This window comes from Kogia breviceps, chromosome 2 (genome assembly GCF_026419965.1).
Source record: "Kogia breviceps isolate mKogBre1 chromosome 2, mKogBre1 haplotype 1, whole genome shotgun sequence".
Classification (NCBI taxonomy): Eukaryota; Metazoa; Chordata; class Mammalia; order Artiodactyla; family Physeteridae; genus Kogia; species Kogia breviceps.
Genome location: NC_081311.1, coordinates 690,326 through 704,123, shown reverse-complemented (window position 1 = coordinate 704,123; position 13,798 = coordinate 690,326). Strand labels below are relative to the sequence as shown.

Genomic DNA, 13,798 nt, shown 5'->3' with positions numbered 1-13,798 from the left:
TAAATTACCACGCTGCGCTTGATGAACGTTTCCCCACTCCGGGGAGGTGCCGTGATGGCGAAGGATATGCGCGGAGGGGTCTGTCTTTATGCCTTCTGGCAGGCGACCATGCTGGAAAGTAAATCTGACCTTAAGCTTCCTACTGCATTAAAGATAATTCGGTTTATAGTCTCAGACGCTTCAGCCGAGGATGTGAAATCCTGGCCCAGTTGGAGCCAGAGCCGACTGACTGCGGGAACGCACCCTTGGCCGCACACCTGGAGTTAAGGTGCCTGCGGGCTGGCAGAGGCGGGAGGGCGCCCTGTGCACACAGCCCTGCGTCACGGGGCGCAGACCACTGCGTGCAGCAGCGTGGCGATCGGGGAGTCTGTTCTTGTTTGAACAGGGAGTTCTGCGTCAAAACCAAATGGCAACAGGGAAAACAGGAACCAGGTGGGCTTCCTCAGTGCCGGGGCCACAGCTGGAAAGAAAGCTCACAGCTGCCCCGACTGCGGCAAGCGCGGTCCAGGGCCCGGGCCGGAGGCAGAGGGGAGCTCGGGCTCCACACCAACGGCCCGTGTCGCCACCTCCCAAGGCCGGAGCCCTCCCACCTGGGAGAGCGGGGAGCCGAGGTGCTGCCCGGACTGCCCGACCTCCCTCCTAGGGGCCATGGGCACACTGGCGCCTCTGAGCCGGCCAGAGCCCCACGGAGACGCGGGCAGGGTGGCCGCGGGCGGAGCATCGCTGGGCTGCCACCCGCTCGCTGCTCTCCCAGGAAACCCCACCATTTCCACCTTCCATGCCTCTCCCTCTGTTTGCTTTTCCCAGTCGGAGAGCGAGGAGAAGGTTGTCACCTACGACCACATCGGGCCCAGTGTCTGCATGGGAGACCACAAGGTGACGGAGCGCGCTGCGGTCTGGGGGCGGGCCCGGGGGCGGGGCCCGGGGGGCTTTGCAGGCGGGGCGCTGTGGTGGACCCCCCGCTGCCCCTCTTCTCCGCCTCCTCAGTCGGCTTCACAGAGGAGGCCAGGTTGGTCTGCTTTTATTTAACTTCAATAAAACGCCAGAAGGTAGGTAGGCAGGGGCTAGACAGGCAGGTAGATAAGAAGGCAGAAGTGACTGGTCACAGCAGAATAAAATACACAGTTTCACTATTTGTAAAAGGAGGCTGTGTCCACCGCTGGCTATTTCTGGAGGCCGTTTCCTGAACGTGCGCTCAGGTATTTTCCCGGCTTCTGACGGCAAGAGCCACCGCCAGTGCGGGGGGAGACGGGCTTGTCGCCGACCCGGTGCCCCGGGGGAAACGCCGAGTATCTGTTCCGGGCCTAACTTTGTACGTGTGACTGGCCTGGGCCCCTCCGAGGGGCGTGTGGTGACGGGTCGTGTGTCACCATCAGCCACGTGAGAGACGTTCACCGTTTCCCACTTCCAGGGCCTCTGGGCGCTCGCCCGCGCTGCCCAGTGGGCCGGATCCCGGGACGGGCTCTGTCCTTCCCCGCGTTCTTTGGGCCTGAAGTCAGCTTTCACGTTGTCTTTATCTGGAAACAACACCGCCTTTAGAGAACGCGAAGGCCCTTTGCCTCTAGCCTCTGGCCGCCCAGTCCCACCAGCTCCTCGGGAACCGGGGCCCGGCGCTGGGCCCGCGGGCCACGGCCGGGTAGCCCGGGAGTGGGGTGTGGGCGCCCGGTTCTGACAGCCTCTCTTCTCCCGCCGCAGCCCGTGTTCCTGGCCTTCCGCATGGCGCCCGGGGCAGGTAAACCTCACGCACGTGTGCACAAGTGTTGTGTGGTGCAGTGAACTGGTGGTAAATATGCCTCCTCCCTCGAGTTCACCTTTCTGAGCTTTTCGTGGTGTGTCTGTCCCCTTAACAAACGGCTGATTCCACGGCAGGGAAGCGGTGCCAGCGCCCCGAGGGGACCCCCGGCGAGGCCTCCCTGCGGCACGAGGAGCCGCGTCCTCCGAGAGCTGCATCGACAGACCCGCCTGAGCGCCACCGCTAGACGGCCGGCCCCGCACGTCGCTTCAGCCCCGGACGGCGCTCCGGACAAGCCTCACATACCTCACTGTCGTGTCTGTTTGTGTGACATCAAGTAGAAACATTGGGATTTTTAAAATAAGTCACAGTCCTGTTGCCAAAACTCTAATAGACAGCAAAGAGATCCTGCATTTTAGACTTCACGGTTTTCGATTTTTAATCATTGTCAGCGTGGAGGAGCTTCTCCGGCGTAGAAACCCCACAGGGCTCGGAGTCCCCTCCGTGGCGGGGCGGCCGGGGCTCTGCCGGCCGGCGGCGTGGCCCTCGCTTTCACTTCCGGAGGCCCCTTCCCTGTTAGTCACTCTACTGCCATGTTACATGGTTTTTGAATCACACTGCAGCTGCTTCCCATTTTTATATATATAAATATATATAAATATATACTTTTTAAAAATAATTTATAAACCTTACCAAAACTTACGCTAAATATACTTTCCAGTATGAACGCTTGAGTGTCATATCAGCAGGTAGAATTGGCGTCTAGGAGTTTGGTTTCGTGCACGTCCACACACAAAGCTATAAAACAAGTACTACGACCCGGCAGCGCCGTCAGGGGTCAGACCGACCACAGCACAGCCATACGAGCAGTTGGAGACTCCTAGGCCTTTTTCTGTCTAATATTAAGAACTGAATGTGAAGTTTATAGCTAGCTCGGGTGTACCTTTTAAGAATTTTGTAAACCGTTTTGTCCGTCTTTTGTTACTGTTCTATGGTGCCAAGTATTCTACATAAAACAATAATATCATGGGAGAAATAAAACTAGCTAGTCTGCTTCTGATAGAAACTGCTTGTAACGTGGCCTGTATATAAAATATTCAGAGAAACAAACTGTATGCGTCCCTGGATGCTGAACCTCTAACGACCTGCCGTAACCCTGCCGCACGTGCTTGCTCCTGGCTCCCGGCGGAGCAGTGAGAGGGGGTCCCAGGGCCCGTGGACGAAACACAAACGAACGTTTTATTGATTTGCTTTAACACTACAGAACTCCTGGGCTGGGTGAAGGCACTAGGTAGAAGCTTGTTTTGGATAAATCACAACCGTTGCAAGTGAGCGGGCGTCCACGTGCCGAATCTGTGTCCTGGACGGTGTACCGTCGGGGTCTGTGTCAAGCCGTGGTGGCTCTGCTCTGGCCGGCCCACGGCGATTCTGTGCAGCGGGGTTTCAGCTGTTGGTCACTCAGGAGGCCTTTGGAAATGACCGCTCCGGTCCCTAAGCAATAAAATCGATCGTGGTGAAAATATCCCGTCTGTTTTGCGTTTCTTCCTCCCGTGCTCCGGGCCCGTCGTAGCCTGCAGTGCAGGCTACGCTCCTCAGCAATCCTGGACTCCATTCTGTCGGATCCTGTTACAGAACGGAGCTATGGCGTGCGAGCAGGAAGACATCTTTTGGATTTTTACTGCAGAGGTAACTCCTGGGATTTACCTCTCAGCATTTTTTCAATATTACATAAATGTGTTGCTTTCCTCAAAACTTTAAAACTGGAAATTCCTTTGCTTTTAACTTGAGCTGAAAGAATAGTTTCACTCACATAAATTTTGGGAAAAAAATGAATGCTCCGTTAGAAAGAAAACCAGCCAGTGAAAAACGTCTGTTTTTTAAATTGATGCAGCCATGTAGCAAAAAAACCCCCAAACTTCAGCCTTTTACATTTCTCTTTAACATTTTCAATAATGCCTTCCAAGAGAAATCTTACAGTAATACAACCCTTTATATTCAATTTTTAAAATTAACACAACAGTTATGCAGCCACGTGGACGGATGGGGTCTGAACGGATGGGGTGGCCTTCTGTGAACCAGAGCAGGCTGCTGTTAACTGGACTCCTGGCCCTTGGATTCCGGAGTGAGGCACAGGCCAGAGAGAGGGCTTCGCGGGCCTCCTTGGGGCTGGGGGGCTGGGGGGGCTGGGTCGGTCTGGCCGATCCAGGGAGGTGCCCCGGGTGGAGGCCGGAGCTGCCCAGGAGGAGGACAAGGTCCAAGCACCGGCCAGATGTGCTTCCCCCGCATCCCAGGGTCAAACGGGCAAAGAAAACTCCAGGGCCCCTGAGAGAACTGATGCCGGGGCAGCAAAATTAGTTTGGATTTCTCTCTGTAGTCCCAGTTTGAATTAAACTCCACTTTCTACCAATGAAAAAAATCTATTAAACGGCAGGAGAAGGGCTATGGTGCTGATGAATTTAAAACCTGATTTATTTCACCCAATGTGAGTTCAGTGCTACTTCAACTTATGTAGCTACTAAGGCCGGGCATGTTTCAACCTACAAAATCAGAGCAAAGCACATCGGCAGGAGCTAGGGCCCAGCGGTGCCCCTCACCGCCCCCCCACGCACACACCAAAGGAGAAATGTACCTCTCCGGGTGGGGCAGAAGCGGGGGTTCACCTGCCCTTTCCGGCAACCCCAAATGTGTTTAAATCTGCCCAAACCTCATCCACCTAAGCCAGCAAAACAGCGGGCCTCCAGAGCCCCGGGGAGGGCGCCCCGGGCTGGGGCCGGTGGAGTTGGGGGTAGGGACGGGGACAAGGGGTCCTACCTGCTGCCCCGCGCCGCGCCACAGCTGCCTGCGCCCGAGGAACCGCCGCCGCCGCCGAGCGCCCCGCTCCATCCCCCCGCCGTCAGCTGCGCTCCAGCTCGCAGAGTCCTGGCTCTTCGCGGCCCTCGGCCCCGGGCGGCCCCTTCCCTTGGCCGGCGGCCCGAGGGTTCTCGGGCGGGGCCGCCTTCCCCGCGCCGGGCCTCGCGGTGCCCTCGGTCCTGCGAGCTGCTGCCGCCCGGGCAACCCGGGGCGCGAGGCGACCGGGACTCCATCGCGCCCCGATTCCGAGCCGGACCTGCGCCAGACCCAGGCGCCCCTCCGGCCGAAGACGCGGACCCCGCGGTACTGAAGACTGGACATGGGGACCCGGGACAGCGGGCCGGCAGAGGCCGCGCCACCGCGCAGGGCGCCTCGCCCGCGGCTTTCGATAAGGAAGAAACACGCGGTGCAGCCTCGGGAGCCACGGGGCTCCGACGGGGACGTGTTAAATAATTTATTGATCATACAAAGTGATTCTTCTCAGGCCGCGCGGCAGCGGCGGTCCCGATCCCGCGCCCACGCCGAGGCCAGGGACGCGGGCGCTCTGGGGTCCCCGCACGCCGAGCCCGAGCCAGGCCGCTTCATAACTTATTCTGTAAAAATATATATACACACTCCGGCGCGGGCGGCTGGCGAGGGGCGCCGGCCCGCGTCCCGTACCCTGGTTGTCCGGCCTTGCCGCCGCGCCCTCACGAGGCGTCCCCCGCGCCGCCGCCGCACGGGCTGACCAGCGCCAAGTTCGAGGGTTTGTGCTTCTTGAGCAGCCGCGTGATCTTCTCATCGTCCGAGTTGGGGTCCAGGGGCCGGTTGTACTCGTCGTCGTCCTCCGCGTCCGAGCCGCCCACCTTCAGCTTCTCGGCGTCCGAGTCCTGCTTCTTTTTGGCCGACGCCATCTCCGCGGCGTGCCGCTTGCGCCACTTTGTCCGCCGGTTCTGGAACCACACCTGGGGTGGAGGGTGTGCCCATCAGGCGGCGCCTCCCGGAGCACCCGGCCCGCGGCAGCCTGGCCCCTCGGCGGCCAGGCCGGAGAGGCCGCCGGCCGCGCGGACGCGGAGAGACGCCCGAGGCCACCCCTCTGCCCGGGCCCGGCCGCAGCGCTGGGCGCCCCCGGGACCGAGGCCAAGGCCGGCGGCCGCTCGCAGACCGTTCGCAGGACGCGGGGGAGCGGGTGGGCCTCGGCGCAGCGGGACCCGCGGGGGGCCGCCCGGGCCGCAGCCGCCTCACCTTGACTTGGCTCTCGGTCATGCCCAGGGAGTAGGCGAGGCGCGCGCGCTCCGGCCCCGCCAGGTACTTGGTCTGCTCGAAAGTCTTCTCCAGCGCGAAGATCTGCTGGCCCGAGAAGGTCGGCCGCGAGTGCTTCTTCTTGCCGTCCTTGTCCAGGACCCCGCTGGCCTGGGCTGCAAAGGAGGGCGGGTGAGCGCGGCCGGCGGGCCCGCGCCCCCGCCGCCCCACGCCGAATCCGCGCGTGGGCCACTTACCCGGGCCGGCCAGGCGCGGGTCCCTCCAGGGCGAGCCCTGCACCACGCCGGGCCAGAAGATTGGCGGGCGCCCGGGCAGCTCGGCCAGAGGCTTGGGGTAGCCGCGCGCCACGGCGGCCGCGGGCCCGAAGTAGACGCCGGCCGACGAGGCGAGCCCACTGAGACGGGGCAGGCCGCCCAGAAGACCGCCGCCCGCCGCGCCCACGGGCCGCCCCAGGATGTCGCTGATGCCGTGCGGGGTGCCGAGCGGCAGCTGCGCGCCCAGGCCGCCCAGCGCGGGCGCCTTGAAGCCGGCCGGGCCCTGCAGCGCGTACGGGAACAGCGACGTCTTCATCTCGGCCATGTTGTGTAGCGCGGCCAGCGGCGCGCTGCTCAGCACGAACGCGCCCGGGCGGTTAGCGTCCATGGGCGCCGCCGCCGCCGGCCCGGGCGCCCATCCGGGCCCCGCCGCCGCCGCCCGCGCCCGCCGGCCCGGGAAGTTTGCGCGCGACCCGGGCGGGCGCCGGCTGCAGCGGGGGCTCGGGGCGCGGGCGCCGACGGCGCGGATGGCGGGCGCGAGGGCGGGCGGCGGCTCCGGCGCGGGGTGGGCGGCGACGGGGTTACTCCGCGCTGCTGCGGTGGCGGCTCCGGGGCCGGTCGGAGCGGCGCCGCGCCGCGCGGGCCGGACGCGCTGATAACCGCGGGGCCCCCAGGCGGCGCGCGTGCTGATTGGCTGCCGGCGACCGCGGCCCGGCCATTGGACAGCGCCCCCGCCGTCTGCGCGCGCCCCCGCTGGCCGCGCACTCCCTGAAGGGCCCATTAGCCCGGCAGGTGCCTCCCGGGCTGTAAATTTGCCCACTGATTTATCTCCCCGGGGACGAGATAAATCCCGTTGGATGGGAGTTTAGTTAGGCAAAGGTTTTAGTGGGAAATCAGGGAAAAATACGAGAACATATTTTATCACCGAAAGAATGCAGATTTGAGGATCCACTTGGCACACTCCGTGCGCCCCACTCGGTGAAGAGACACAGGCGGGAGTGCGCGGGGATTCAGCAGGCACCTTCGGGGTCACAGTCCGCGCCCCGCCTTGCGGCTTCCCGGCCGCCCCGGGCTCAGGTTTGAGAGAGGAACGAAAACATTTCCGGGAACATTCTCCTCTGGGATGCAGAAGGGCGGAAGAAGCGGGACGTCAGAGTCCGCGGGCCGAGTGCGCGACTTGGCCCGCGAGAACCTGCTCTGGTTTCACCAACCAATGGCTGGCGCCGTGGCGAGGCCTGTCCCGGGGCCACACGCGAGGCTGCCGAGTCGCGCGCGCTGCCGGAGGGGCGGTTCCCGAACTCCGCCCTGCCCGCGGGACTGTACACTGCCGGGTCAGGGCGCGGGGACCGCCCGGGCCTCCCGGTCAGGCGTCTCCCGGCCGCGAAGTCGCAGTTTGTTCCCGGGAGGCAACCTGAGTCCGGAGCTTGGACCTGGGCGCCCCGACCTAGGGCACAGCCGTTCCCTCGTGAAGCGCGGCCCGAGCCGGCGGTCGGGGACCCTGGCAGGCGCAGAGTCCGGGTCCCAAGGCGTGCGGGGCCACGCTCAGGGCCTTAACGTGGCTGTGCGCCCGAAGTGCAGCCAGCGGGCAGAAGCGTGGCCTTTTGACGGGCACGCAGGGCCCATGGTGTCCTCCTCTGGGTGGAAAAGCCTCCCACCCCCTGGAATTGCTGTGCGGGTTCAAATAAGATCGCAGTGGACAGCGGGCGCCGGCGGAGATCCAGTGCTGAGTACAGTTCTGGACGTCGCCTCCTTGGTTCTCTTGGGTGGTGTCACATACCAGTTACTAAGTGGCGGCTATTATTATTCGCTGCCTGCTGGGAACGTGACGGGAACGTGTGCGAACCGACGGCTGCAGTTTCGTAGCTGGGCGGCGGTGTGAGCCAGGCCGGCCTCTCTCGGGCCTGGTGCGGTCGGTTAGCAACGACGTTACCGTTTCACCCTGGCCGCCAGGGTTTCTGTGGCGCGGACGAAGGCGACCCTCTCGGCTCTGTGCAGGGACCCAGCGTCCGCTGGCACTGAGACCTTTGGAGGGGGGGGGGTCCATTTTCGTTTTGTGCCGTTAGCTTTCTGGTCTTGGCGCTGCGAGTCCTTACGCCAGATCGCCGCTCAGAAAGCCATTGGCCGCCGGGGCTGGGCGGACGTTCGGTGGCCGCCCCTGCCCGCGTGTGCGCGGACCGTGCTGTCTCGGGCGGCGCGCCATGGCGCGTGGTGCCCCCGGCTTCGTGCGCGGTGCAGTCCGCGCGCATGCGAATTTCTCTCTTCCCGCTTCCTCGCCCGGGGCCGCACTCGCGGGATCCGGGTGTGGCTGCCCCGCAGGCGATCGGCACCTGCGGAGCCAGGCCCGGCACACCTAACGAGCGCTCACCTCTCGCATTCCCGCGCTACCTACGGGCGGCCAGGCCCCGAGACCCGCCCCGGGCCTCGCGTGAGCCCCACCGCCTCGGGCACAGCGTAGGTGCTCCCCGAGAGCCCAGCCGCAGGGAGGATCCTTCCCAGCAGGGTTTGGGGCCCTCTGGGCTCCTCGGAGGCGGCTAACGGGGTGGCCAAGGCTCGGGCTCTGAGGGGGTGGCAGTTCCTGGCTTGGGGGCGGGGCCAGAGGAGGCGGGGCGGGGCCAAGTGAGAGGGGCGGGGCCGGTTCCCTACTCCCGGCACCAAGGAGCCGACTCTGGGCAGCTGTGGCCCGACAGTCCTCTGGGGCGGGCCGGGAGTGGCGCTCCCGGACGGGACGACAGGGCGCACTATCCTGCCTGCGACTCTGGCTCGGTGGCAGGAGGGACACTGCAGCTCTGGGCGCCTCGCTGTGGCTCCTCGAGCACCCGGGCTGGGGCCTCCGCAGCCCTTTTCACCGCTGAGGAAACGGACACCCCGAGTCGCTGCCCTGCGCCCCGGGTCTGTCTGCGCCGCCGGGCCCTCCCTGGACTGCGGCCGGAATGCTTGGGGTCGCGAGTGGGGCTGCTTCTCCCCTGGCCGCAGCGCGCTCGGCTCTCCAGGGAGCCAGTGGCCCTGGGTGCAGGAATGGGGGCCGGAGTGCGGTTTGGAGGGCCCAGAGAGGACTGGGGGCGCCGGGGGTGCGGGGTGAGGGCGGCCTCTTCTCCGTGCTCTCTGGCGGTGGGTGTCTCGGTGCCCTCCCCATGCGCCCTGTCCTGCCCGGCGCGCGGGGGTTCCCAAGCCCCCGACGCAGCCCCCCCCACCAGGACGCCACGGCACGGGACACCCTCCCCCAGTGCTCCAGTCTCGGGTGTGTAGGCTTGTTAACTAGCTCGACTTGCCTGCCCGCCATCTCTGGGCGCTACCCGGCTCGCACGCCACGCCCTCCTCCTGCGCTCCCGGGAGCCGCCCCCTGGGTAGGATCAAGGGAAACGCCCCCTCCTCCGGGGAAGGAGAGCCTCTCGGCTCCCTCAGCCCGTGCTGACTGCCGCCGGGGTGGAGAGGTTCGCGAATGCCACCTCCTGGTGCTGAAGGAAAAGTCCTGCCTGGGAAGGCGGCGGGCCTTTCGGCGCTCACACTTAGACGGTGTGGGAACACGCAGAGCGCGCGTTTGACAGAGACCTTTACTTAGTCAACGTTTATTTATTGGGCACCTACTAGGTGCCAGGCATGCTCTGGGAGAGCCACGTGAACGCAGCGAACTCCACCTCTGCACCCCGCCCTGTCGCCAGGGGAGGAGTGGGTAATAAGCAATAAACCAAAAAACTTCCGGAAGTCCCTGCAGGAGGGGAACAGGACCAATGATCGCTGGGAAGGGGGAGGTCAGGGAAAATGGTCCTCCTGGAGGGCCAGCCAGGGCCAACAGGTGTCCAAGCCCCAGGGTGGGTCAGAGCCTGGCCGGCAAGGGGTGGGGGGCGGAGAGGGAGGGGGTAAGCGTGCCTGTACCTAGAAGGAGCTTGGATTCTATCTCCAACCACACAGGTACCCCTGGAGTTGGCAAAAAACCTTGTCAAAGGAAAGATTTGTCATTTTGCGGGGCTGGCAAGTCATGGAGCTGCTACCTGCTCGGTGGCTTCCTGCAAAGGGCAAAGGGCCCTGGCTTTGTCCTCCCATGTGTGAGCAGTTCTCAGCCTCTGGGAGCTCGAGGAGGTGACCACACCTGGGGGCGGATTCAGGGGGCTGCTGACCCAGGGGTTGGTGGGTCAAGAGAACCAAGTGCTGCCCGCAGCTCTGGGATGAAGGGGCAGAGGCACAGTCACCTGGGCCCTGGAGCTGCAGGAACTCCCAGGTTCTGGAGATGCTGAAGGAGCCCTGCTGGCGCAAATCCACCCGCTCCCAGCAAACGCCCGGGCCACAGGGAAAGACCAGACCCCTGCCCATCCCGCTGGGCGCCCTCCACTGGCTGGTGCCCGGAAAGGTGGCTGGCGGACACCTGTCACTGCGCAGGGGCGCGAGTGGAGGCTGCCCTGCTTACACCCAGTGCCACCAAGGCAGTGACTGTCTGAAGGCAGTGAGGGCACTGAGTGCTGAGGGTGTGCGGGGCCCGGGGTGAGGGGCCCGGGTGGCTGGTAGGGGAGACCCAGCTGGTCACCGGGCCCCGCCTCAGCCCTCTGCCACCTGCATCAGGGCCGAGTGCCGCGCACCACGCTCCGACTCCCTCTAATCCCCGCGTAGCGACCTGTGTGCCTCAGACCGAGGCCCCTATGGCCTCGCATCCCTTTGTGACCCCCACACTGGTGCGTTTGCTGCCTCCCTGCCTTCCGCCGGCCCCCGGACCACCGTCCCCCATCTTCCTGGGGCGCACTTCCTGCTCCCTCAGCTCTGGGCTGGACCCTCACCCCCAGCCTCCACCAGGCTGGTCTGCCCCTCTGCACGGCAGTACCTTCCAGAGAGTCAGCACCTGGGTGCAGGGCCCCCGTGCTCCGGCCACGTGGAGGGCTGAATAAGTGCTGCCGAGTCAAGGAATGAACATGCACCCCAGTCCCAGGCTTCAGAGGGTTTTCGGGAGCCCGTGCTCCCCCAGGGAGATGGCACTGCCAAGAGGCTACAGACACCCTGAGCCAAAGGGCACCATGGGCATGTGGGCCCCGGAAGGGACGTCCCTGGGAAGAACCTGGGAGGCGGGGACCGCTGGTGGGTGGGAGGGCCCCCCGAAGGTATATGAAAGAAGCAGCAGAGGCCTGGGAGCCGGCAGGCTGAGGGGCCCCAGCTGCGCCCCCTCCCCGATCTCTGGAGACCTCCTCCCCCTCCCCCATCCTCCCTGACGCTCTGGCCTCACTGGACTTGAAGCCCCTCCCCCAGCCTGGGCCGGGTGGGCGTCTCCCACCTTGCAGGGCCCTTCCCCACACCCCAGCTCGCCCTACCCCAGCTCCTTCACTTCTTTAAAGATTATGTATTTTGATAAATGTAATAGCCACAGAGGAGTGTACAGAGCTATACTACGCGTTCTTGTCGTACAAACCTGAGTCTCTTTTACCGTTTAGCTGTGCTGGCCTCACCTTTCTCCTGAAGGTAGAGCCCGTCCACCAGGTTGAGATCTGACAGCGGCTGGGCGTCCGTCCGCCAACACGCAGGTCTCTCAGGACCTGTGGCTGTGCAAGCCACCGGTACTGGGTGACTAGACCTCATGACCCTGGGTCGTTCTCTCTTTGGGGCACGTGGCCACAGGCCTCTCCTGGCTGCTGGGAGGTGCCCACATGTGAACGAACCCTCTGCTGATTTAGGTCCAATTATTTTCATTCTCTTCTCAGGCAGCTTCTTAAGAGGGTGGCACCCTCCACCCTCCCTGGCCAATGCAGCTGGGCTCTGCGGCGCTGCCCTATCTGATGGGCAGCCTCGGGTTTCAGGCACCTGGGGCGGCACTGGCCAGACCCCCACGGCTACCTGGCATCCTGCGTGACTCGTCTTCCTCCCTCTCTGGCCCCTCCCTCCTTCTTTTTCTCCTTCCAAGGTCCCTCCCCCAGGTCTGCTACCCTCCACTCATCTCACATTCCCCGTGTGAATGTCCAACAGGCATCGAAGCTGTGCTGCCTCTTCCTTTCCAGGTGTCCTGCTGGGTCCTTGGTGCAGGACAGGCTCCAACCCACCAGGGGCCCAGGCTGCTAAGAGCTTGAGTGAAGGAATGGCTGGATGAGTAACTCCCTGGCAGAGAGGATCTGGGGCTCAAGAGGGAAACGTCCGTGTGCGTCTGGTCCAGGCCAAAGGCTCGGACGAACCTGCCCCCTAGTCCCCCCTTTGCCCCGCCTCCAGGCCTGCCTGGCCCCAGCTCTGGGGCACCTTTCCTAGGGTGGCCATTTTGCTCTGCTTTCCTGCTTCTGGGTGGCGCCTGACTCTGGGTTGGAGACTGTGGCCACTTTTCCCCTCAGCCACATCCAAGCTGGACCCGGCGAGGGCTCCGGCCCCCTCTCCACACCCGGGAGCAGGGCCACCACTCCCTCCGGCTGGGGAGGGCCGGGCTGGGGCGTGCACCCCCAGATGTTCTCACCCAAGCTGGAAAGCGTCCCCCAGCCCACGGCTGCGGAAACAGGACCCAGGTGAGGGGCCCCGGGAGGCGCTGGCCTCTGCCCTGACTGCAGGTGGCAGGCACATGGCGCCTCAGAAGCACTCTTGTGGGGTCCCAAGACTCTTGTGTCCCTCAGGAAAGGACAAAAAGCGGCAGCTGTAAATCCGCCCCCGAGCTCATCCCTCCCGGGGGTCTGACCACGTGCCAAACGCGCTAGTTGGGCGCCAAGTACAAGATTTGTGTTGGGGCGTCTGCTCCAGCGCCTTTGCTGTGCTCCCAGGATGGGCTCGGACGGTGCTGGCCCAGGAGATGCTTCCGGAAGGGCTCCTGGCTATACTCCAGGCCGCTCCGGCCCCAGGGTGGGGCTTCCTGGTGAGTGAGGGGTCCAGTTGTGCCATGGCCAGTGCCCTCCCATCACACCCCACCCCCCGACCCCGCCGTGCGGGGCCTGGGCTCCGGCCTCAACGTCTTTGTCCTCGTACCCCCAGGTCTTTATTATGTGCCTTTCATGGAGGAGAGGGGCAGACAGGAGGCAAATTAATAACCGAGCCTGACAGACGCAGGGTAGCATTATTGACACGGTGACCCCTGCACTGCTGCTGAGGGCACTTGCGGCTACCTGGGGGAGGGACAGCTTCCCTGGAGAACCCCGCCCAGGGGTTCAGTCTTCAGGGGAGGAGCTGCCTATCATGGGAACCAATGTGCACTTTTAAAGGGTCACTGGGCTGTGGATGGAGGGCTGGACCAGGCGGGGTTTCAGGTAAGAGTGATGGGGTCCCCTCCCTGTTCCCGGGTAGGGGCCGGCACACAGGGAGCCTTGGTCTAAGGAAAGCCTTAGAGCCGGTGCACAGGTCAGGGCTACCGTTTGCGATAGACTGGGCAGCCTGTCCTGTAGGCTCCTATATATGAGGAAGAGCCAGGCTGTGAATAACCCCCCTGACTTTGAGGCAAAGAGCACCCCGCGCCCCTTGCGACACACGAGGGGCTTCCGGCTCCCAGCCCAGGCTGCCCGCTGCCTGGCCATCCAGCTGTCTGGGCAGTGCATCCGGCAGGGCTGGGGAGGGGAGTGAACTGGGCCCGGGAGCTGCTCTGGCACATGACCCTCAAAGGCTCAGAGGCTGTGTGCGGCTGCCAGGCCACGAAACCCCTCCGCCACGGGGGTAGGGGGCATGGGCGCTCCCAGGCGCCGGGGGCCTGTGGCATCAGAGTATGTGGCTCGGTCTGCAGGGGCCCAGGGAGCTGCCTGAATTTCATCGTCTGGCTGCCTCTTCCTACAAAGGGCCCAGGAGA

The 13,798-nt window shown here is 64.1% G+C and overlaps 2 protein-coding genes across 4 annotated transcripts in view; one reads left to right on the top strand and one right to left on the bottom strand.

Moving 5' to 3' along the window:
• INPP5A (inositol polyphosphate-5-phosphatase A) overlaps positions 1-3,254 on the top strand; it is a 178,437-nt gene extending 175,183 nt beyond the window's left edge. For 2 of the 3 annotated variants that reach the window (XM_059054988.2, XM_067023792.1), the window contains exons 14-16: positions 808-876; positions 1,696-1,732; positions 1,870-2,068. In XM_059054988.2, coding sequence (XP_058910971.1) covers positions 808-876; positions 1,696-1,732; positions 1,870-1,979 — 216 coding nt within the window. In that variant the 3' untranslated portion in view covers positions 1,980-2,068. Of the gene's footprint in view, positions 1-807; positions 877-1,695; positions 1,784-1,869 lie in introns of all 3 variants that reach the window. The other variant, XM_059054989.2, reaches the window with a different exon arrangement.
• A 1,767-nt stretch (positions 3,255-5,021) lies between these two features.
• Positions 5,022-6,927, bottom strand: NKX6-2 (NK6 homeobox 2). The gene is made up of 3 exons (XM_059054992.2): positions 6,061-6,927; positions 5,807-5,979; positions 5,022-5,526 (listed from the first exon to the last, which is right to left on the bottom strand). Exons 1-3 carry the CDS (start codon positions 6,857-6,859, stop codon positions 5,272-5,274), a joined length of 1,227 nt encoding a protein of 408 aa, XP_058910975.1. The 5' UTR covers positions 6,860-6,927; the 3' UTR covers positions 5,022-5,271.
• Positions 6,928-13,798: the final 6,871 nt, after the last annotated feature.

Bases quoted from the DNA above. Each gene is read 5' to 3' on its own strand.
- NKX6-2 (XM_059054992.2), bottom strand. From the start codon at position 6,859: ATGGGCCCTTCAGGGAGTGCGCGGCCAGCGGGGGCGCGCGCAGACGGC. The intron at 5,980-6,060 runs GTAAGTGGCCCA...CCTCCTTTGCAG, and splicing joins CCCGCGCCTGGCCGGCCCGG to CCCAGGCCAGCGGGGTCCTG. The intron at 5,527-5,806 runs GTGAGGCGGCTG...CCTCCACCCCAG, and splicing joins TGACCGAGAGCCAAGTCAAG to GTGTGGTTCCAGAACCGGCG.